This window comes from Pelodiscus sinensis, chromosome 1 (genome assembly GCF_052426305.1).
Source record: "Pelodiscus sinensis isolate ZL-2025 chromosome 1, ASM5242630v1, whole genome shotgun sequence".
NCBI classification, from domain to species: Eukaryota; Metazoa; Chordata; order Testudines; family Trionychidae; genus Pelodiscus; species Pelodiscus sinensis.
In genome coordinates, this window is record NC_143052.1 from 136,140,170 (window position 1) to 136,162,688 (window position 22,519).

At 52.8% G+C, this 22,519-nt stretch overlaps 2 protein-coding genes across 2 annotated transcripts in view; both read right to left on the reverse strand.

Moving 5' to 3' along the window:
• LOC149525640 (uncharacterized) overlaps positions 1-22,519 on the reverse strand; it is a 238,290-nt gene that overhangs the window by 25,791 nt on the left and 189,980 nt on the right. The window lies entirely within an intron of this gene.
• Positions 2,267-22,519, reverse strand: part of LOC102458139 (antigen WC1.1-like) — a 55,359-nt gene continuing 35,106 nt past the window's right edge. The window contains exons 5-16 of the mRNA XM_089771780.1: positions 13,224-13,547; positions 12,831-13,145; positions 12,083-12,397; positions 10,571-10,633; positions 10,173-10,487; positions 9,731-9,766; positions 9,262-9,399; positions 5,685-5,777; positions 5,109-5,192; positions 4,324-4,413; positions 3,701-3,853; positions 2,267-2,690 (exon numbers count right to left, since the gene is read on the reverse strand). Of these exons, the coding sequence (XP_089627906.1) occupies positions 2,566-2,690; positions 3,701-3,853; positions 4,324-4,413; positions 5,109-5,192; positions 5,685-5,777; positions 9,262-9,399; positions 9,731-9,766; positions 10,173-10,487; positions 10,571-10,633; positions 12,083-12,397; positions 12,831-13,145; positions 13,224-13,547 (2,051 nt within the window). The 3' untranslated portion in view covers positions 2,267-2,565. The remainder of the gene's footprint in view (positions 2,691-3,700; positions 3,854-4,323; positions 4,414-5,108; positions 5,193-5,684; positions 5,778-9,261; positions 9,400-9,730; positions 9,767-10,172; positions 10,488-10,570; positions 10,634-12,082; positions 12,398-12,830; positions 13,146-13,223; positions 13,548-22,519) is intronic.

Below are 22,519 nucleotides of genomic sequence, written 5' to 3' on the forward strand. Positions count from 1 at the left end.
GGTTGCAGAGATGGACAGGATGTTCTGGTACCTCTCCCAGTGAGGGAGGTTCTTAACCAATGGGTTCTCTCCATCCCCTGGAGCTCTCTCAACACTCTGGTCCCGACCCCAGTTTCCTGGCCAACCCCCAGAAGCTGGTTCTGGAGTTCTTCTGCCAAAGATGACGTTGGGTCTCTCCAGGAGTTCTCCAGCTTCCCCTGGAGGAGGAAGAGCAGGGCCTGATGTGCTTGGGCACGCATGCCCATGTTTTCCACTTCCAGGCTCTGCAGAGTCTCCTCTATGGTACATGAAGAGCTCATTTGTGTTTTCCTTCCTCTGCCACTTCTGAGAGCTCAGATATGATTGGCTGTTTCAGTATGTCCATCTGAGAGATCATCTGAGAGACTTCACCAGGCTGCCAGGCTTCTGCCAGGCCCTCCTCCAGACCTGGAAGCGGTGGCAGCAATTTTTAATTCTCCAAAGAACGGGTATTAGGATTTTGGGGGGAGTATTTATACCAAGTCAGTAGAGATCAGGTTTTGGGGTGCTTTTGTGGGCCCCCACTTCCGTATTCATCGTCCCAGAGTGGGGATCAGCCTTGACACCCAGAGGTAATACCCAAGGTCCCCTCTAAGTGCCCGTAGCATGGCCCTGCAGCTGCTTAAAGAATCCTGTCCAGCCAGGGGAGAGACTCACTGTTCTGCCCTCAGCAGGGAGCTTCTGCTCCCTCCCCCAGCCAGGCAGCTCCTTGTGGGAGCCCTCAGCCCCTGCTGAGCAGGGCTGATTAAGCAGCTTAGAGGGACCCTTGGTACCACCCCACATCTAGAGCAAGTCCCACACCAGCTGCCTCTGGCCGGCAGAGAGGAGGCTGAATGTCAGTTGCCTGAAAGGGCGCCAGCTCCATTAGTGCAGTTCATGGAGCAGCCGTGAGGAACCAGCCCCCTGCTGGCCACCAAGGGCACTTGATGACAAGCTGCTCTGGGCAGTGATGGAGCGAGTCCGTCTCGTGCTGATGAGTTGCCAGGTGCTGTGGTTTCTGCATGTCTGGCAGCTGAGGGGAACATCGGGGGCTTTATTATCCCTGCCTGAACAAGGACAGTGAGTTCTATGGCACCAGGAATGGTCCAGCCCAGGAGCCCTGCTCCAGCAATGCTTGGGGCTGGGTCTCTTCCTCAGGCCTGCCTGCCACCTCTGTGCATCCCCTGGGCAATTTAAAGTGACCTCTTCTGCCACCATCTACAGTGCAGAAGGGCCAGAGTGGCTTTCTGACCGCTCGTTACGTGTGACTGCCGGCACAACCCTGTGGCCCCTGGCAGGCTGTGAGTGTCCTTGTTCTGCCCCGCCCCAAATGCCCTGTGACCAATAGGAAGCTGTGGGGACGTCTCTGTGGGCAGCAGAACATGGAGATCCCCCACCTCCGCCTAGGGGCTGCTGCCAGAGGAGGTGTCCTGGTAAGTGCCCCACCCCACCCCTAAACACCTTCCCAGAACCTGAACTGCTCACCCCCTCCTCCACCCTCACCCCTTCTCCCAGCCTAGTCTCTGTCCCAGAGCCTGCACCCCAGACCTCCTCCCACACCCACATTCCCTCCCAAAGAACAACACCTCACCCCTCCTATGCCCAAACTGCCTCCCAGGGCCTGAGCCCTGCACCCAGACCTTTTCCCTACCCAAACTCCCTCCCAGAGCCCTAGGCAGGTGTGTGTGTGGGGGGGGGAGGTGCCCTTGTTCAGGTGGTGAAAGTAAATCCTGAGAGTGGCGCAGACCAACACATCTGCTTCATCACACTCTTCCCCCCTGGCCTAACAGAGCAGGGCCTAGCAGACAGGTGCACACACGGTCTCGTGCAGGGAGGATGAGCAGTTGCCCCAGACCAGAGCTGGGAGAAGATGAACGTTTGTTGGAATTTTCCCCCTTTTGTTTCATTTCAATTCACATTTTTTACAAATGTAACAGACCTGAGAACTGTCACATCCCCTGCCTGGTCAGCCCCGCCCCGCAAGGGTCTCTGCTGAGGGAAGGAGCTGAGTCATTTCCGGGCAGCACCCTGCACCCAGCCATGACGTTCAGGCCAAGCCCCCAAACCAGAGTGCAGGGCGCCAGAAGCAGATGGCAGATTGGAGTGAGCAGCCCAGCCAGGAGGGGATCAGCATCCAATGAAAGCAGAGCAGCTCCCACGCCCTCCCCAGCATTTGTCCCGGCCAAGGCAGCTCACGTAGAGCAGGGGACACGAGAGCAGCTTCCCCACAACCTGCTCACGCCAATTACCCAGACCAAGGGAAGCAACAGACCTTCCAAAAAGCTTTAATGAGAAAGGGCAAAAGTTCCCAGTGGAGCCGTGTTAGGAACAAAAAGGCAGCAAAGGCCCCGCGACGCTGAGCGATGGGAAGTTACAGAGGAAATCACAGACCCTGCTCAGTCGCTCTGCTCCTTGGATCTATACAAAATTGCGATAAAAAAGCGGATTGAAGCAGTTCCAGGCAGGGTCTGTCTGACGCCCGTTGGCCCATGAACGTGCGGGGGAGGCAGAGTCTAATCCTACAGCAGCTATATCCTCAGAGGAGCTTTGCTCTGGGCTCAGCTGTTCCTATGTGGCTGTTCCAAAGGCACCGTCTCCAACATCGTCATAGCCCGCGTCACCAGGAGCCGGGGCCAGGGCGTCGCTCTTCACCCCAGAGGCCCCTTCGCGTCTGGGCGAGCGCAGACTCCAGGCTGAAAGTAGCAAGGGGGGCCCGTTACAGCCAGTGTGTCCCTCCCCCCCCCCCACGCACTCACAGAACGGGTGGGCAACACAGCGCAGGCTGGGAGTGACCCCCCCTTCCGCTGAGTGGGCCCCTGACAAGTGTGATGCCCTGACCCACACAGGGAGCACGTGGGGCAGAGTCTCTGTGCTGAGACCTGCCTGAGGCAGAGAAGTGGGGGGTGGCAGTGAGTGGGGGACAGTTCCCACTGGGGGCTGCTGGATCCCCTGGCAGTTCATAGAGTCCCCAAGGGACCAACATCAGCAGAGACCTGGGGGCTGGCGCAGGATGGGCCCAGCCCAGGGGAGGTGCCTGCATGTTGCAGATCTCACCTGCCCACCCAGGGCCCTTCACACATGAGTCCCACCCAGACCAAAGCCAGGCACATTTCACCTGGCCCCATTTCCTGTGAGGGGCCAAATGGGATCTCAGCCCAGGGCCCAGCTCTGAGCCTGTGGGCCCAGGGACATTTCCATCCTGAGGGGACTGATCTCGAACCCGAGGCCAAGCCTGTAACCAGCCCACAGCAGGGCCCTGCCCTTCCCATTATCATTCAGGTTCCCCCAATGTGGACGCGCTATCTCGATGTAGAGCCCCAGGAGGCACTGGGGAGAAATAACTTGGAATGGCCCCGGGGAGGGGCTATTTTGACATCGCAGCGGTGGAGCATCCATCCCCTCCCCCATCTTCTAAAAGAGCTTTTTTGGAAGAGGGGTCATTCCTCCTGGAATGAGATTTACCAATATCAGAAACTTCCCCTCCCCCCATTATTTCAATATAACGCAATTGCTGTGCAGACGCACTATTGTTTTTCCCAAATAACGGCCATTATTCTGGAATAGCGGTGCAGTGTAGATTCACCCTACAAAACGAGGAGGGTTCTTTTAAAGAAGTGTGATTTCTTTGTAAGTCTCTGGTTTCTGAATATTTAAGTTAAACTCCAGGAACTAAGATTCAGCAACATTGCACCTCCCTGCTCACCTGTCTGTGAACACCTGGCCCTGTCACTGTCCCCATGGGCCCCCGTGACTTCCTGGCCATTTGGTCTAGAACCAGGATTATCTTCAGCATTAGAAGCTTCTCTGGCATCATCATAGCCATCCCCTGGGGCACCTCCAGGGAGAGCAGGGACTTCTGGAATAAAGAGGGGAATGAATGAGCATGAGATGAGACTGCACACTGAATAGCAAAATGAGCTACATGCAGGTGTGGAGAATGAGGGAATTGTGTGTATTGATGCCTACAGCGCAGTTTAGCTGTTTGACATTAGCCTGCCAGACTGCAGAGAACAGAAAACCAAAAACTACAGAGCTAACCCCCCCCATCCCCCGACCACCACCACCAAAAAAAACCAAAAAACCCACAAATGAGGCTGTTGGAATGTAAGCAAACAGCAAAAAGAAAAATGACAAGAACATGGATCCTTAAGCAAACAATGGGGGGATGATTGTAATTGTGAAATGCCCCTGCCTGGCTATATCCTGGCTGTTTAATTCCTCCTGGCCCTGAACTCAGGACGAAAGGGCAGACTAGAAAATGAAAGGCGGGGGGAGCAGCAGTAGCCAAGGGGGACGTTGGCTTCAGGAGGTAGATTCACTGCTCACCTTGACTGCCCAGAATCTGGGGAATGTTGCTTGATGCTGGTTCCTCCACGTTATCGTAATCTAGCTGGGACCCTACAAGAAAAGCTCCCTCTGTAATAGCAAACCCCACACTGAGCAGCTCCTGAACATGCCCCTTTCCCTAGCCGGCTTTAGGGCTCTGTTAAGCATCAGTTGCCTTGGAGTTTGGCCTGTCTCTCATGGGCTCTGTAGGAGAAGTCCCAGGGGAATCCCGGATAAAAGGGAGCGTCGTGGACATCCTGTGAGATAGGGATTCTGCCAGCTTCATTTCCTCCCAAATAACTAGGGCACAGCCCTGCACCGCTGCACCCAAAACTCACCTTGGCATGCCCCTCGCTGGGAGCAGGGTCTGTGCTGGTACTGAGCTAACCACGGGCTCACTGGAAGATCTCAGCTGCTGCACCAGCACTGATTGTTGTGAACCCCTCTGATTTGCTCACAGAGGCTAGATTGTGACTTGGGCTCCATGCTCATGCCACGGAGGCGAGAGGGAGCAAAGTTCGTGAGGCAGCTAAGTTCACGGGGCACAGATCAGGGCCTGGTTAGTGGCACAGACCAGCTATGAACCTCAGAGTCTTTCATGCCAGGTAAATATTTCCCTGCCCAATTCCCTGCAGCCCCTCCCCTGGGGAGAGCACCATGAGCCACACAGAGAAGGGGACAGGATTGATCGCACATTTCCATCCGAAGCTGGGATAGAAATAGGTGTAATCTCTATTCCCCTCACAGAGGTGGGGCCTCTCTGGTGTATCCCTTTCCCCTGTTACCTTGCTCTGATCCAGCATCGTTTTCCCCCTCGCTGTCCCCGGTGTAATACGGCAGCTTCCTCATGGACTCATCTGAATAGGAGCCTGGAGGGACGGGAAGCAGGATGTTACCACAGTGAGAGCAGCTGCGCTGGCCAGTGGCCGCCAGAGCCAGGTCCTGGAGCAGGATTTATGGTCTCGCTGTGTTGCTTCTTCCAGAGAAGATGCTGAATTCACAGCGACTCTGAGCAGCAAGGGGCCGGCGCAGACCTCCCAAGAGTGACACCTGTTTGTCACGGGAATTGTGGCTTCAGAAGGACACGTTCCTGGCCCATAAGTAGTGACCACCACCCCCTCCCCTCCCCGGCTCCATGCTGGACACAAGGGATGGGCTGTCCCGAGAGCAGGCGAGCAGGCTCTGCTGGGGAGGAATCACCTGCGTTTGAGTCCAGTGACTGCCGGTCTCCCCACAGAGCCAGGGCCAGCAGCCATCCCAGACTCACAGGGCAGAAGTCTGAGGAGATTTAGCTCTGGGTCAGGGCTTCAACCTGAAAAGTGCCTGGTGGTTTGTCCCTGCTAGAAATGATTCGCACAGACCTGAGCGACCGAACAGCTGCACCTTCCTCATCAGGTCATAGTCAATCTCCTCGTACACCGCCTCAGAGAAAGGGTCCGAGGATCTTCTGGAGCCTGGAAACAAAGGGCCGGGTTTGCACAGGGTCAGAGAACCCAGAGCTGGGAAACCCTATGAGACCATTCAACCCCCACCCCTCTTCAGTGCCAATGCAAGACTCATCCCTCCGCCATATTCCTCCTGCTCAATCCAGTCCAGTCTCCCTCCCTATCCCTCCCCCCCTCAGTGCCAATGCAGGACTAGTTCCCGTGGCACATTCCTCCTGCTCTGTCCAGTCCAGATTTCAATGCCCAGGTGACGGGGTCTCTGTCCCTTCGGTGTTTGTTCCATTGGCAGTTTTACTGGCTTTAACCAGCTCTTGATATTCAGCCTGACTGGTCCCTTGATGAATGTGCCCCCCTCCCTCCCAGTACCACCCAAATTCACTGCTCTCCAGCCTGGGGGGTTCACCAGCCAGCAAAGTGGCACTTGTGCCTGTACTGCCAGAGCCTGTGTGGGGAACAGCCGGCTCACGTGTGCAGCACCTTGGCAATAGGAAGTGCTGTCTGCAGGAGGCCTGTGAACACTGCTGTCCGGAGGTGTGATTGCAGCATCAGTAAACACACCTCAGCTAGCTTGGGTCTGGGTAGGGCGTAGCTGCCCCAGCAGACACCGCAGCACACACTGGCCTTGCTCGCACAGACACACCCAGGATCCTGGTCGCCCACTCTAGGGGCCAGCCCTCATCTCCGCCCAGTGCTACACAGTGACACTGCCACTGTTATGCCAGCCGGCTGCCACCTTGCTCGGTGAGTGCTAGCTCAGGTGTGTCTGCAGGTGCAATCACACCTCTGACTGCAGGGCAAACACACCCCGAGTGCCCAGCGTTGGTAGGACTGTCTGAGCTCTCTGGCCTCTCTCACCCAAGCTCCTTTCAAACCTTTTTCCTTCCTCGTTACCCCCCTCCCTTGCCCCCGAATCTCTCTGTTCAGGCTCTTCCCCTCCCATCGACTTTCTTGCACTTTCCTCAATGGAATCTCAGCCTGTTACTGTCTGACAAGAGCTGTAATCTCCTCAGTCCTTTTGTATCATTCCCCTGAGCCCTGCCCAGAGCCCTGCACTAGCTGCAGCCCCCGCTCTGCTCCCATGCAGCATGCGGCTCGCAGAAAGCCCACGTCTCTCAGAGACTGTCCCCTGGAAGGAGCGTCAATCTGCTCCGCACAGATCCCTGGGGGGCCGAGCAGGCAGGATTTACCAGTCACGTCTCTCCCCAGCCCTTCCACAACCTGCACCGGCAGGATACATAAAAAGCTTTCTGCCCAAAGTCCTGCAACCCGGGGTCTGGCAGCTACGGCAGCACCAGGGGTCCCTGAGCCTCCCTTGGCCCATTGGACCTGCTCCTCCTCTCACATGCCCCACAATCTTCTGCCCAGCCCAGATCAGCGCCCCTCCCTGGGGAAGAGGCTGGGCCCACTCTCCTATGGTGCTGCCTTTGTAGCTCAGGGTGCACCGGCCTGTTAAGTGTTTCCCAGTCATGTCGCTTTTCTGGTTACTTGACCCAATGCAACAACTTGGTTGGCTGGGTAGCCACTGGTGACAGGGCCTGGCTGCTGCCCCTTTGGAAATCACGGGTATTATTGCCGTCTCGTTCTGCCTCTGCTAGCTTCAGGGTTTGCTCTGTTGGTTCTTCTTTCTCAGGTACACAGCGTGGGTCTGAAATGTCTCTTGAATTGAATTTTCTGGATCTCCTTTCAACATTCCAGTCCCCCTCCCTGTGCTGCTGCCAATGCCTTGTCCCTCCAGTGCACTCCCCCTGCTCCCTCAATGCCCAGGTAATGGGTCTATGTCCCTTTGGCTATTTCATTGGCATTAATCCTCTGTCACTTTTCCTCTTTCATTTTTCTACCTTTGTCACAATGGTCAATATGGCTGGAGTTTGCTCCTTTGATCACATGTCCTCTGAATGCAAAGTGTTTGTCCTTCCAAGTGGTTTCTGGGGTGAACTGGCTCATGCAATTCAGAATGTCGTCAGGGTGAGTCAGAGCTGCCGTGGTTCTTGTAAATCGACATCTGCTCCTGAATCAATTTTGAAGTCAAGAGCGTTTCTCTGAATGTTTCGTTTCACTCCCCAGGCAGCTCTGTATCTTCACATGTGATCAACCCCAGAAACAACGACTCTTGATTGTCTGTCATGTGAATCAAGTTCCAGATTACTTTAATGTGGCAAACAATAGGAAAATGTCCATGTTTCCTGCATTTATTATACTGCGAGTCTTTGGCTGGATATTCCATGTCCCTTGGGATGTGATTTTGTCCACATCTTTTTCATTTATGCTGTAACGCTTTTACTTATGGCTAGAATTTGTCCCTCTTAGCTTGGGAGTTGTCTCTCTTGCCTTAGTGATTATACTAACAACTTGTAGAGGGGTTGGGTGTTTTCCCAAGTTGTCATTGTGATTATCTTCAGGAAAATCAAAGGATTTAAAGATATGCTCTACCTACTTCTGCACAGGACTGATTAAAGAGCATTCCTGCATAGCTTTAGTGTCCTTTGGGAGTTGTGTAGCAATCTGAGATCTTGCAAACTGCTGCTTTCTCATCTGTCAGTTGGGAAGGTTTGTCAAAGCTGAAGTTCTCTAGGGCATAGATGGGAGGGATGTTGATGAGATTCTGCAACTTTTGTTGCTTTCCTTTCCTGTTCGTGTCTTTGTTACTATTTCTTCTGTCGGCAACTGCTGCTGCTGTTTTCCTTCTGGTTTTCTTCTCCTCTAGCACTGCTGAACTTCAAACATCATGGCTACGTCTAGACTGGCATGATTTTCCGGAAATGCTTTTAACGGAAAAGTTTTCCGTTAAAAGCATTTTCGGAACAGAGCGTCTAGATTGGCACAGACGCTTTTCCGCAAAAGAACTTTTTGCGGAAAAGCGTCCGTGCCAATCTAGATGCGCTTTTCCGCGAAAAAGCCCCGATCGCGAAAATGGCTTTTTTGCGGAAAACAAATCTGAGCTGCTCAAAAGGACTTTTGCCTGAACGGGAGCAGCATAGTATTTCTGCAAGAACACTGACAATCTTACATGAGATCCTCAGTGCTTTTGTGGAAATTCAAGCGGCCAGTGTAGACAGCTGGCAAGTTTTTCCGCAAAAGCGGCTGATTTTCCGGAAAAACTGGCCAGTCTAGACGCAGCCCATGCCATGTACAACTTCTACAGGGTAGGCTGCAGGGCTGTTTTAGGAGGGGAGGTTTCTGTACCAGATATAAATTGGCTTCTGAGCTTCCTTCCCAGACAGCTACACACCAGGTGTGTTCACAATGAGCCCCCTTACTGGCCTGACAGCTATGACTGAGGGGCACTAAAATAAAAAGCTACACAATTTATACTGAACAATAGAACACAGTTTAGCATTTCATTACAGTCCGTGCCCCTTTCCCTCTGCTGCATCTCCCCCTGCTATTCCAGCCCTACGGCCCCTCACGGCCCTGCCAACTCCCCACCCTCCACTGCCATCGCCTCCTCTGCTGCTGCAGGGGTGTTTCAGACATAGATACCATCAGGACCCACCTCTGCGCTGGGCCCTGGCACTTCGCACCTGCGCACCCAGGATGATTAAGACCAGGCAGAGCAGGGCCCCCAGGATAATGCAGATGACCACGGGCACAGTGCGTCTCCCACTGTCGGTCGCAGGGCGGCGCGAGGGAGCTGGATGGAAAGGAACAGGCCACAGGGAGAGACGGGTCAGTGAGAGCGAGCTGCCTCCATGTCTGGATTGGTCACAGCTCACTGCTTTCTTCCCTGCAGCTGCCACTGCTGGATCCCAGACACATCAGTTCACCACCCCAGCCCTAGGGAGAGGGGAAGCCAATAGAAAGGCACTGACAGGCCAGCACTGTGCCTTACGACTGGACCCCTACCACTCTTCAATTTTTCAGGCCTGAGCAGGAGCCGTGGGCCTCAGGCTGCAACTGCAGCTCCCCCCTGCAGCCCTGGCCCCCGGTCGCTGCGACTCCTGCGGGAAGAGGTGGGGTGTTACCTGCTCCAGCCAGTGGACCTGCTGTCACTGTCACACCTGCATAGGGAAAGGGAGCAGAGTTGGAGTCTGGCGGCGGGAGAGGGGAATGTGCTTGTTGCCTGGGGGAGCAAGTCCCCGGGGTGTCCAGACATCACCTGTTCTCTTTCCCACAGACGCCCCCAGCAGCGCGGCGCCTGCACACCGGGGAGTTAGGGCCCAGGTGCTCCTGTGCTGAGACACTGGTAACAAACCAGCACTTGCGCCCTGGGGCCTGTGATGGAGCCTGCAGCTCCCAGGGCCGATGCCTGAGCCAGCCCGACCCACAAAGTTTCTGCCCACGGCAGCCATGATGCTCCAGCGCACAGGAGATGGGAGGGGTCAATCCATGAGCAAGGGGGGCAGTTGAGTCCATCCTCCTCCCTGAACCTCACAGCATGTCGCAGAGACGTCGGCTGCCACTCACCTGAGCAATTCACGGCAGCATCTTCCTTATGGCCACAGTTGCTGTCACCCCAGGGCTTGGCCCGACAGTCCCAGAGGGATAACTCTGTCCCTCTGCAATTCAGTATCTCCACCCAGATGGGACCAGTCCCCTCGCCGAATGCAGCCTCGCCCGGGGCAGACACGGCCGCTCCACAGCCCAGTTGTTTACACGCCACGTTAGCATCCGCCAGGTCCCAGGAGTCATCACAGACTGTGCCCCAGGAGCCACGGTACCAAACCTCCACTCGGCCCGAGCAATTGCCCTCTCCTCCCACGAGGCGCAGCTTGTCCCGGTCTGGAAATGCAGAAACCTCCCATGTTACTGGCACAGCGGGGAACCCTCAGGGAGCAGGAGGGGACAGGGAGAGGCAGAGATACCTGTGCAGCTCGTCGAGTTCGGGCATTCAGTAACCTGGGGCTGAGTCGGTTTCACTTTTTGCCCTGCAGACAGCAAAGAATGCAGTGAACAGACTGAGGAGCACAAGTGATGTAGGAGTGAGCAGGGTGTAGATATGGGTGAACATTAAACCCCCCATGATCAGCAAGTTTATAAACTTAAATCTACACTCTAGTTTTTTCCTAGCTAATGGATTTGTTACTCGGCCGCTCTCCTCCCTCAGCTGTTGAAATCTCTAAGCAGCTTCCAGCTGGCGTGACTGTTCCAGCCTTCCCACGGATGGTCACTCCAGCCCCTTCCAACGTTGGAAGTTAGAAGCCAATTGCCAGCTGGAATTCACCCAGGTTATCGAGGGGATGCGGGGAAAAGAAAGAGCGGGGTCAGAACTGGGGCCATCATGGGACTGTAGATCTGAAACAAACAAGCTATCTCCACACTTGTCCACAGACACAAGGTATATCTACACTGCAGAGATTTTTTGTAAAAAAGTCGGTTTTTCCAACAACACCTGAGTTACATCCACAATGCTATTACGTTCTTTTGAAAAAAATTGAACGGAGGGGATTTTCTGGCATTGGTAATCCTCATTCTATGAGGAAGGAGCCTTTTTCCTAAAGAGCTCTTTCAGGACAATGCATGTGTGGACAGGGAAGAGGGAGTTCTTTTGAACGAAGAGGAAAGAGGACAAAGCACAGGTGCCCTGGTGGCCACTCTGCCCATAGCAATCACAGAAGCCTGCAGTCTAAACGTAGCCCCACACACCCGCTTGGGGACTGGTCACACCCTGGCTGGCAGGAAGCAGAGCCTGCAGCAGAGCCCGTCTCCAGGCAACCTACAGCTGGTACCATGGGCAGCTGGCCTGTACCAGGGTCGTGACTGACCATCCTGCCTGATGGGTGGGAAGGGGCAAGTCCAGCATCCACTGCAGCCATTCAACAAGTGCTCACAGCTGCAAAACTTCATGCTCCCGCCTCCTTCCCAGCCCTGCCCTTTCACCCCCTCTGGCCTCGCTCCAGGTAACTCAGTCCTACCCCTTGGCTCCAGTTCCTGACTTCCGACTGGCCCTGGCCTCTCAATCTGCCCGTGACTCATGTCTCCAGTTCTGTCTCCCCGCTCCTGTTCTAACCACTCCCCAAAACTGCCAGTTCCTGGTCACTGGCACTAGGCCCGTCTCTGACTGTTCACCCCACACGGGCAGCCACACAGATTCCCACAGCGTATTTGTGGGCTCACCTAGGTGACTGCTCCGTGCTACTCAGCACCTTCCGCTAACTAACCCTGCTGCTTTCCCACAGGCCCTATTCTCATTCCTGGGACGGTCGGTGAAATGGCGCCTGTCACTGATGAAACTAAACTCAAACCCACTTCACCAGGCGCTGTGAGTGTGGAAGTGTCCGTGCTGAAAAGTGAAGACGTGCAAAACTGCTCCCAGGCCCTTCCCTTGTGTCAGACATGCAGAGGGTGCGTGTCAGCGTGGAGCGTGTCAGAATTACCAGTGCAAGTGATGTGGGTCTCTTCCGCACGGTCATCACACGACTGCTGTTCCCACGGGCGGGAGGGGCACTGCCAAAGGGAGCTGTGCTGCTCACGGCATGTAACATGGTCCAGCCATGTGGGACCAGAACCTTTTTCATACACAGGGCCAGACTCAATATTCCCTTCGTCCCCACAGTTCAGCTGCTTGCAGATGATTGATGCAGTGACTGTAGACATCTGATTGGAGCAAACGCTGCCCCACGTCCCATTGTAGAAAACCTCCAGCCGCCCAGCACAGCCACTGCCACTCACCAGCCGCAGGTCTGTGAACTCTAGAAGAAACGCACAGACGTGCAATTTGAATGGTCTGATTCTAAATGTAACTGGGGTGGGAAGCGTGAAAACCCCATAACCATGACCAGCCCCAGGCATTGTTCTGCACAGGCCAGTGCCTGCAAGAGTCACTGCAAGAATCAGAGACTCATCCGGCCACCACGTGCCCATTAGAAACACAGGGAGCATGTCTGGAAAATGCCCCCTTAATGGCCGTTACACGCACAGATAGTCCAGCGATAGCTGTGACCGCCCCTGCCAGCCCAGGGGACACAAATGCAACAAGAACTCATGGGAAATGGCGACTTTCTAATCATGATCCCAGTAGGTAGGTTGGAGAGACACAGAGACAGTGAGAGAGTTTCTACCATTCCCAGCTGTCTCCTCACATCCCCTGGTAACCAGGCTCCCAAGAGCGCTCCCAGACCAGACCTGAGCAGAGAACTCCCGCGTCCTCCTTGTGTCTGCAGTTGTGCTGGCCCCAGGGTGCGAAAGGACAGGCCCAGAGATCGGATTCGTTCCCAGAGCACTTCACATCGTCCAGCCAGATCTGCCCGGACCCTTGCCCATAATGAGCAGAGACAGTTGCATTGAGGGCGCGTCCACATCCCAGCTGTTTGCAAACGACATCGGCGTCCGGCAGGTCCCAGGAATCGTCACAGACTGTCCCCCAGGTGCCATTGTAATAAATCTCCACTCTCCCGGCACAGCGACCCGGCCCATTCGCCAGCCTGATCCGCCTGCTCCCTGCGGGACAGATCCCAGCGTTTAGTGCGCGTTGCCCTGCTGCCCAGAGCACGTGTGTGAGATCAGGAAACGACTCACCCGAGCAAACGACACCGACGTCCTCGGCAATTCCTGCCTGGGCCGGCTCAGACGTGGAGTTGTCACAGCTGGTCAGACGAGTCTCGTTCCCTGCACACTGGACCCTTCTCAGCCCCACAGGGCCCGCGCCTTGCTCAGACAAAGGGGGGTTATAAGCTCTCTCAGCTGCTCCGCACTGGAGCTGCCTGCAGACCACGCTGGCATCGTTCATGTCCCACTGGTCATCCAGCACCCGGCTCCACACATCATGGAGGGAAATCTCCAATCTCCCGTCGCACCGGCCATCTCCACTCAGCAGCCGCAGCGCCCCAGAGAGACCTGGGCCTAGCAGACAGGAAACACACTGAGTATCATTCACTGCTGTAGACTAGAAATAACACAGGGTGTGATGCTGTGTGGAATAGGGAGGATGGTTTATAATATAATTTGTACCAATATTATAAATGTTCAAGGAATTTGATGAGCCAGATAGCTGTGAAAATGTTATGACAACCAAGGAAGATAATCTTGTTGAGATGTTTCCATCACCTGTGTTTTGGGAGTTACAAATGTACTAGAGGATTTACCTGGCATGACTGAGGTCCGTAACTCAAGTAATTTTTGTTTTTTGAAACATAAAATGAAAAGGCTCCTGCTTCAATTCAATCATTGCTCTGGGGCGGGGTGTGGATTGAAGTACCAAGCTGTGTTAGAGAGAAAGGACATCCCCACCCATCTCTCACCGCAACAGCTCGGGGACAGGTGAAATGCACCTCTCCCTGGCTGCTGCAGGTCCAGTGGGCACATCTGGAGAGGGGAGCATGATCCCCATGTGGGGCAGGTCCAGATTCATCTGTCCTCTGTGCTCCCCAGCCAGAGTGAGGAATGCAGCAAACGGTGCACTTCCCCCTCGCTCCCTGCCAAAGGGAAGCAACCAGCCATGTTCCCATACGGACTGTTGTGGGGAGCGGTTACACATTTACAAAAAAGCCCACTTTTGAACAAGCCCAGAAGCAGCATATGGAATTTGGTGGTTGTAGCTCTTACCGTTGAGGAGGAGTTCTTGAACAAACAGACTCGCAGATGGACAGACAGATGCACAATTTGAATATAGACAGATATGGTACATCTGTATTTGAAACTTGTACTGTGCATCTGGGTGACACCCGCAGACAGCTTGGCATCAGCACTGCCTATCCCGTTTGATGTCCCATAAAGGCTCATGTGCAGTACAATGAACCCATGGAAAGGATCCCGTGGATACACCTTATGAGTCAGCAAGACATGGAGGACCTGCCTGTGGCCAGAGAGCTCTAAGTCTTTTCCGTGCCTTCAGCTATGAACTTGTGTTTGGAACAAAGAACGTACAAGCCAGGTGGCAAAAGAATATAGAAAGTAGCTGCATCTTCTTCATTTTATCTTCTTCCCAGCTCAGCTTGTCAGTGGAGTAACTTCTCCTAAGGAATCTCTGAACGATGGACTGAATGACCCATCCCAGCAATGGACGTGTTCCAGAGGGACTTTCAAATTAGCAAACTTGCCAGTACTGCTCAGAACCTGATACATGAACTCTGATGTCTCTGTGGATATCTAAGGGAATGTCTACACAGCAGAGCTAAAGACCAATTCAGCTACACAACTTCAGCTATGTCAATTGTGTAGCTTAAGTTGAAATTGCTTATTTTGGCTTTTTGACACTGTCGACACAGCAGAAAGTCCGAATTAGAGCACTCCTCCTCCAATTTCCTTACTCCTCATAAAATGAGGGTTATAGGAGTCAGAGTAAGCAGTCCTCCAGCTTGACAGTATTTCGAAATAAAGGCTTCTAGTGCAGATGCCGACTACGTTATTTCGGAACAATGTCAGTTATTCTGAAATAACACTCCTGTGTTGGTGTACCCCAAGTGTTTTACCGTTTAACAATTTTTGTTCTTTTTGACATAATAAACCTTTACTTTGAAGCAGGAAAGGATGGGCTAGCAGTGTGTTATTTTGGGTAACATGCAAACTTACATTGACTTGGTAACAAGATCAACCCTTTGGAGTCAGAAAAACATTTTGGCTGTTTCTAGATTGGCCAGTTTTTCCAGAAAATCAGCCGCTTTTCCGGAAAAACTTGCCAGCTGTCTACAATGACCGCTTGAATTTCCACAAAAGCACTGACTTCCTACTGTAAGAAATCAGTGCTTTTTGCGGAAATACTATGACGCTCCCGTTCGGGCAAAAGTCCCTTTTGCGCAAAACTTTTGTGCAAAAGGGCCAGTGTAGACAGTTGAGATTTGTTTTACGCAAAAAAGCACTGATCGCAAAAATCTAGACGCTCTTTTCTGCAAATGCTTTTAACAGAAAACTTTTCCACTAAAAGCATTTGCGGAAAATCATGCCAGTCTAGACGTAGCCCTTGTGTATTTGAACAATGTTTTAAAATAGTTTCTCTGTACTGGACTGAGGTGCTGACTGAGAGCCAAAGAACTGCCATGCAATAAAGGGGCTGTGCAATTTCTTTGTTCGGCTTCATAATAACTACTGTGGGGATCAGAAGCACAGTTTGTGACTCGTTAGTGAATTTAATTTCAGTGTTACCAACCAGTTTTGAGAATATCTGTTCTCCCTTTTGCAACCTTGGCTTTTCCGGTGAGGGCTGCCCCTGGCACATTGGGCCACGAATAGAGCACATGAAATTATGGACTCTTGCTAAGTAAGAAGGCATAACAAGCAATAAGAATGTGTTATAGGGAACAAACTTGGAGAGCAGATATGGTTTTGTTTGGTTATAAGTGGAAGGTGCTGTGAGGATTGTAGCACACTGAGTGTTACACGGGGTTTTGCGAGCAGATCCCGTACATGAGTGGGTGAGGGCATTCCTGCAGATTGCCAGTCTGGAAAATCTCTGTCTCTATGTGTTTGTGGAATTGGGGCTGGGGTTTTAGTCTCTTAATCCAGGTTTAAGTACCTGGAAGCCAGTGAATGGTGTCTGCATGGGCACTTAAAGGTTGGGAGGTGAAAGACTTTCGTGGGGGCGGGGAGGGTTTGGACAATGAGGGTATGTCTACACTACCCCCCTAGTTCGAACTAGGGGGGTAATGTATGCATACCGAACTTGCTAATGAAGCCCGGGATTTGAATTTCCCGGGCTTCATTAGCATAAAGCCGGCTCCGCCATTTTTAAAAGACGGCTTGTTCGAACCCTGTGCCGCGCGGCTACACGCGGCACGGGCTAGATAGTTCGAGCTATGTAGCCATTCCGATCTATCTGTACACCTCATTCCACAAGGCGTACAGATAGTTCGGAATAACTACATCGTTCGAACTATCTAGCCCGTGCCGCGTGTAGCCGTGCGGCACGGGGTTCGAACAAGCCGGCTTTTAAAAATGGCGGAGCCGGCTTTATGCTAATGAAGCCCGGGAAATTCAAATCCCGGGCTTCATTAGCAAGTTCGGTATGCCTACATTACCCCCCTAGTTCGAACTAGGGGGGTAGTGTAGACATACCCTGAGAGAGCAGGGCTCATGCTGGTCAGGAACAAGCTGTTGTTGGTCATTTCACTTGGCTCCCTCTGATCTTTGCTTAGAGGGTGGCAGCTTTCTTGATTCACCTGATTCCAGTGCAGGAGTTCCCAGTGTGAGATAGAACCTGGCACTGATGTTCCCACTGGAGCTGTGCCCTGAAGTGTGCTGCCACTTCTGAGTCCAAGCTATGGTTCCAGCTAATCCATGCACAGATACGCAGGTTGGGCGGGGGGGACATTTTCTGTAGGGAATATTGTGACTCCCTGGGGATGTGCCTGTGTCTCAGTACTGTGGTTTTCAGACTATGGGTTGTGACCCAGTACTGGGGGGTGGAATGTCAGGGGCTGGGTCTAGTTGCTCAGGGTGATCAGGTGACCAGTGGAGGAGCTAAGGCTGCTCCCTGCCTGTCCAGGCACCACAGACTATACTGTTACCCAGAAGTAGTCAGCAACAGACCTGGTTCCTACAAGGGAATGGGGAGCGCACAGGGCTCCACGCACTGCCCCCGCCCTGAGCGCTAGCTCCGCACTCCCATTGGCTGGGAACCTGCTGCTGGCTGCTCCTGGGGGCAGCATGGTCTGCAGTTCCAAGAGAGGCAGGAGACTTCCTCAGCCCCCCCTGCTGCACTGCTGACCTGGAACTGCTCAAGTTAAGCCCCTCCTGCCGCAGCCCTGATCCCCTCCCCAAAGCCAGAGCCCCCTCCTACCCTCCAAAACTCTCACCCTCAGCCCCACCCTGGAGCCCACACTCTAGTTACATGACGTTGGGTCGTGGGCATCAACCATTTTTTGCAACTGAGTCATGAGGAAAAAAGGTTGAAACCCACTGACTCGGGATGTGCGTGTGTCTCAGGATCAATGAGCTACCTCACATGAAACTAAAATAAGCAGGGTCCTTCAGCAATGGCCAGTGCACAGCCAGGCAGCAGATCAGGAAGCACTCACCGAGCCCAGAGGTGGGCGGAACCAGGAGAGACTGACATGGGAAAGACAAGCAGAAGGGCGGGTGCAGCCACTGTGGCTGGCACGGTATGTACTAGCAATGGCAGCCTGACCAGTGCAGAGTGTGTGCACTGGATCCAAACCGCCCAAGGGTCTTGAAGCCCAAAGAGCATTTCAAGACTAATGGTATGTCTATACTTGCCCCCTAGTTCAAGCTAGGGAGGCAAATGAAGCATACCGAAGTTGCTAATGAAGCATGGGATTTAAATATCCTGCGCTTCATTAGCATAATCGTGGCCGGTCGCCATTTTAAAATGCCGGTCGCCCGATTTAACTTGCCGTGTGTAGATGAATTAGTCCAATCCAAAACCCTTCCCTCAAATTAACTGTTCCTCAGTACCAGTTAATTCGAGGGAAGGGTTTTGGATTGGACTACTGCGTCTACATGCGGCAAGTTAAATCGGGCGACCGGCATTTTAAAATGACGACTGACCTCGAATATGCTAATCAAGCGTGGGATATTTCAATCCCGTGCTTCATTAGCAATTTCAAAATGCTTCATTTGCCTCCCTAGTTCGAACCATTTTAAAATGCCGGTCGCCCGATTTAACTTGCAGCATGTAGATGCGTTAGTCCGATCCAAAACCCTTCCCTTGAATTAACTGTTCGTCCTCATTGCACGAGGAGTACCAGTTAATTCGATTAAAGAGTTTTGGATTGGACTACTGCATCTACATACGGCAAGTTAAATCGGGCGACCAGCATTTTAAAATGGCGACCGGCTGCAAATATGCTAATCAAGCTTCATTAGGAATTTCGAAATGCTTCATTTGCCTCTCTAGTTCGAACTAGGGGGCAAGTGTAGACGTACCCGAAGAGTGAAATCCCGGCCCCACTCAGGGCAATGGTAGAACCTGCATTGACTGTCACAGCAGCAGGTGATTTCCCTACGGCTGGGCTAGGAGAAGTCAAGTTTGCAGCCAGGGTAGTGTGAGAGTAGAGAGCAGACTTGGGGATTCCCAGGGCTATAACTGGGTACTACAGGCCCATGGCTCATGGCTATAGCTGGGTACCACAGGCTCTCAGGAAGAGCAGAAGGTACCAGGAGTTTTCTTTTAGGAGGGATTCTCCTTCCAGGGAGGAACCAGCACCCTCCTGTGCTGAGGAGTTCCCTCTGGGAACCAAGGGGTGGGCTGGGTGGCTAGTTAGGGCAGACAGGCCATGACTGCAGCAGGCAATACAGCTGGGAATGCAGAGAGCAATGCTGGGGAGAAGCCAGAGAGCTGTGAGATGATCCCCCCGAGGTACATAGGTACCCGCTGGGAGGGAGAGAGCAGAGAGGCTGAGGTGCTGGGCAGGACCCTGTAGGCTACTCATGCCGTGCAATGGCACCAGTAACACTGGACTCTGTGGAAGAGCCCTGGAAGCTCAAGCATATTCCTAGCAGGAAGGTTGAAATCTGAGGCTTCTGCAGCGGATTTGTCTGTAAGGACCCCAGCACCAGCCAGTCGAGAAGCTCTGTGGAGACTTTTCTCAGAGGGGTTAGCTGTGCTAGTCTGTACCTGTAAAAACAAGGAGTCCTGTGGAAACTTAAAGACTGTCAGATTTATTTAATAAACTGAAAAAACAACAAATAGTCTGGTAGCACTTTAAAGACTAACAAGACGTGCAGATGGTAACTTTTTAAAGTTCATCCTGTCCAGACTAACTCGACTATCCCCTGAAGATGTATTTGAGAATAAGCTTTCATGGGTAAAAGCCACTTGGTCAGATGCATTGCCAGGATTTCACTCTTAGGCTGTGTCTAGACTGGCAAGTTTTTCCGCAAAATCACTGTGTCTACACTGGACACTTGAATTTCCGGAAAAGCACTGACGATCTCATGTAAGATCATCAGTGCTTTTCCGAAAATACTATGCTGCTCCCGTTCGGGCAAAAGTCTTTTTCCGAAAGACTTTTGCGCAAAAGGGCCAGTATAAACAGCACAGAAGTGTTTTCTGCAAAAAAGCCCCAATGGCGAAAATGGCGATTGGGGCTTTTTTGCGGAAAACCGCATCTAGATTGGCCTCAGATGCTTTTCCGCAAAAAGTGCTTTTGCGGAAAAGCATCCTGACAATCTAGACATGCTTTTCTGAAAATGCTTTTAACGGAAAACTTTTCATTCCAGTGTAGACGTAACCATAGGGTATGTCTAGACTACATGGCTCCGTCAACGGATCCATGTAGATGAGGTTTCTAGACATAGGGAAATGAAGCGGCAATTTAAATAATAACCACTTCATTTACATCAAAATGACTGCCGCGCTGTGCCGATCAACTGTTTGGCAGCAAAGTGTGATCGTCTGGATGCTCCGCGGTCAACAAGGGAAGCCTTTGTCCACCGTCCCGCTATGCCTTGTGGAATGAGGTTTATCAGGGTGGCCGACAAAGGCTTTCCCTGTCAACCGTGGAGCGTCCAGACTACCGTGCTGTGCCACCAAACAGCTGATTGGCACAGAGCGGCAGCCATTTTAATGTAAATGAAGTGGCAATTATTTAAATTGCCGCTTCATTTCCCTTTTTCGAGTACACTAATACATCGACGGAGCCATGTAGTTTTGACGTACCTTTAGACCTGAAATATTCAGCATCTGCATCAGGGCCACTTTATCGCTGGTATTTCCTATTCCTGGAGCATTTAGTTTTGACTAACTAGCGCTGTTTACCGTTTTTGTGGGTGAGGGAAATATCAGAGCGGGTCGACAATTCAAAAGTGTCCCCGTGAAGTATTTCAAAAGCCGTATTTCAATTTTAAAGGAAATCCAAGAGATTTGGATGTGGAAATGGAATGACAATCTTTGTTTAGATCAGGGTGGGTAAGATGCAGCCTGCAGGCTGGATCTGTCCCACCTCGCCCGCAGATCTGGCCTGCAGGATGCTCTGACCCGCCAGAGCCCTCAGGCACAGAGCAGAACAAGTCACTTTAAGTTTTTGCTGCACATTTTGGCTCTGCTCTGGGCACCAGTAGGAAAGGGAGGCTTTGTGCACACTGCTCCCAACAGTATCCAGCCAATAGGGGCTGTGATATTTTGCTGGGGGTGGGGCCAGCACACAAAGCCTCCCTTCCCCCACACCTGGAGCAGAGTGCCAAATGGAGCAGCCAGCAGTTTTGAGCAGCCTGGAAGTGTGGCAGGCAGGCAGCATTTAGGGACTGCTTGCTGGTAAAAGCTTAGGTAAGTGCGTCCCGGATAGAGCCTGCCTGCCTATTGGCATCTCACCCCCTCCGTGCACCCAAATTCCCTGCCCCAGGGCACCACCTGCTCCTGCCCCAGGGCACCACCCAAACCCTCTGCAACCTCCCTCCCCCAAGTCATAACTCCCTCCCAGACCCTGCACCCCCTCTTACATCCCTCACCCAGGCCAGACTCTTCTCCTGCACCCTATTTCCCTGCCGCAAGTCACCACCCAAACCCCTCCTGTCCCCCTCCCCCAAGTCACAACTCCCTCCCACACCCTGCACCCCTGCCTACACTCCTTCCTCAGGCCACAATCCTCTCCCGCACCTATGACCCCAAACTCCTGCCCCAGATAACAGCCTCCTCCTTCACCCAAACTCTCTCTGGGTATGTCTACACTACAAAGTTAATTCGAACTAACAGACGTTAGTTCGAATTAACTTTGATAGGCGCTACACATGCAAACCACTAGTTCAAACTTAATTCGAACTAACGGAGCGCTTAATTCGAACTAGGTAAACCTCATTCCACGGGGACTAACGCCTAGTTCGAATTAAGCAGTTCGAATTAAGGGCTGTGTAGCCACTTAATTCGAACTAGTGGGAGGCTAGCCCTCCCCAGCTTGCCCTGGTGGCCACTCTGGGAACCACCAGGGAAAGTCTTCTGCCCCCGTCCCAGCCCTGGAGCCCTTAAAGGGGCATAGGCTGGCTACAGTGCCCGTGCCAGGTGCAAGCCTGCCAGCACCCAGCCAGCAGACCCTGAACCTGGCACGGCATGAACCAGCCACCTGCTGCCACCCAGCCCTCCGCCTCTTCCCGGGACCAGGCTGGTGGCTCCCGGGAGCCTGCCCAGGTCCGCAAAAGGCGGGCACCCACCTGGTCGAGTGTGGACATCGTGGACCTCATCCACGACCTCCGTACTAGGCACAGGAAAGTGGCCATCTAGAGCAGGAGAGCTGCCAGCCTGGCCACCCAGGAGCAGGTTTTCATGAAAATCAGGGTGGTCCAATCCCCGACCCTGAGCCCTGAGCTTAGAATGGCCGTACTGGGTCAGACCAAAGGTCCATCTAGCCCAGTAGCCTGTTTGCCGACAGCGGCCAACACTAGGGACCCTGGAGGGGAAGGACCGAAACAATGACCAAGCCATTTGTCTCATGCCATCCATCTCCAGCCTTCCACAAACAGAGGCCAGGGACACCATTTCTTCCTCCTGGCTAATACCACTCCATGGACCCAACCTCAATGACTTTATCTCACTTCTCTTTAAACTCTGTTATAGTTCTAGCCTTTACAGCCTCCTGCAGCAAGGAGTTCCACAGGTTGACTCTTTGCTTTGTGAAGAAGAACTTTCTTTTATTAGTTGAAGCCTGCTACCCATTCATTTCATTTGGTGTCCTCTAGTCCTTCTATTATGGGAACTAATGAAGAACTTTTCTTTATGCACCCTCTCCACACCACTCATGTTTTTATAGACCTCTATCATATCCCCCCTCAGTCTCCTCTTTTCTAAGCTGAAAAGTCCCAGTCTGTTTAGCCTCTCTTTATATGGGACCTGTTCCAAACCCCGGATCATTTTAGTTGCCCTTCCCGCTCCCACACTCTCTCTTCCCTCTCCCACCTCCTTTTCCCAGTCTTCCCGAGTTTTGTTTAAT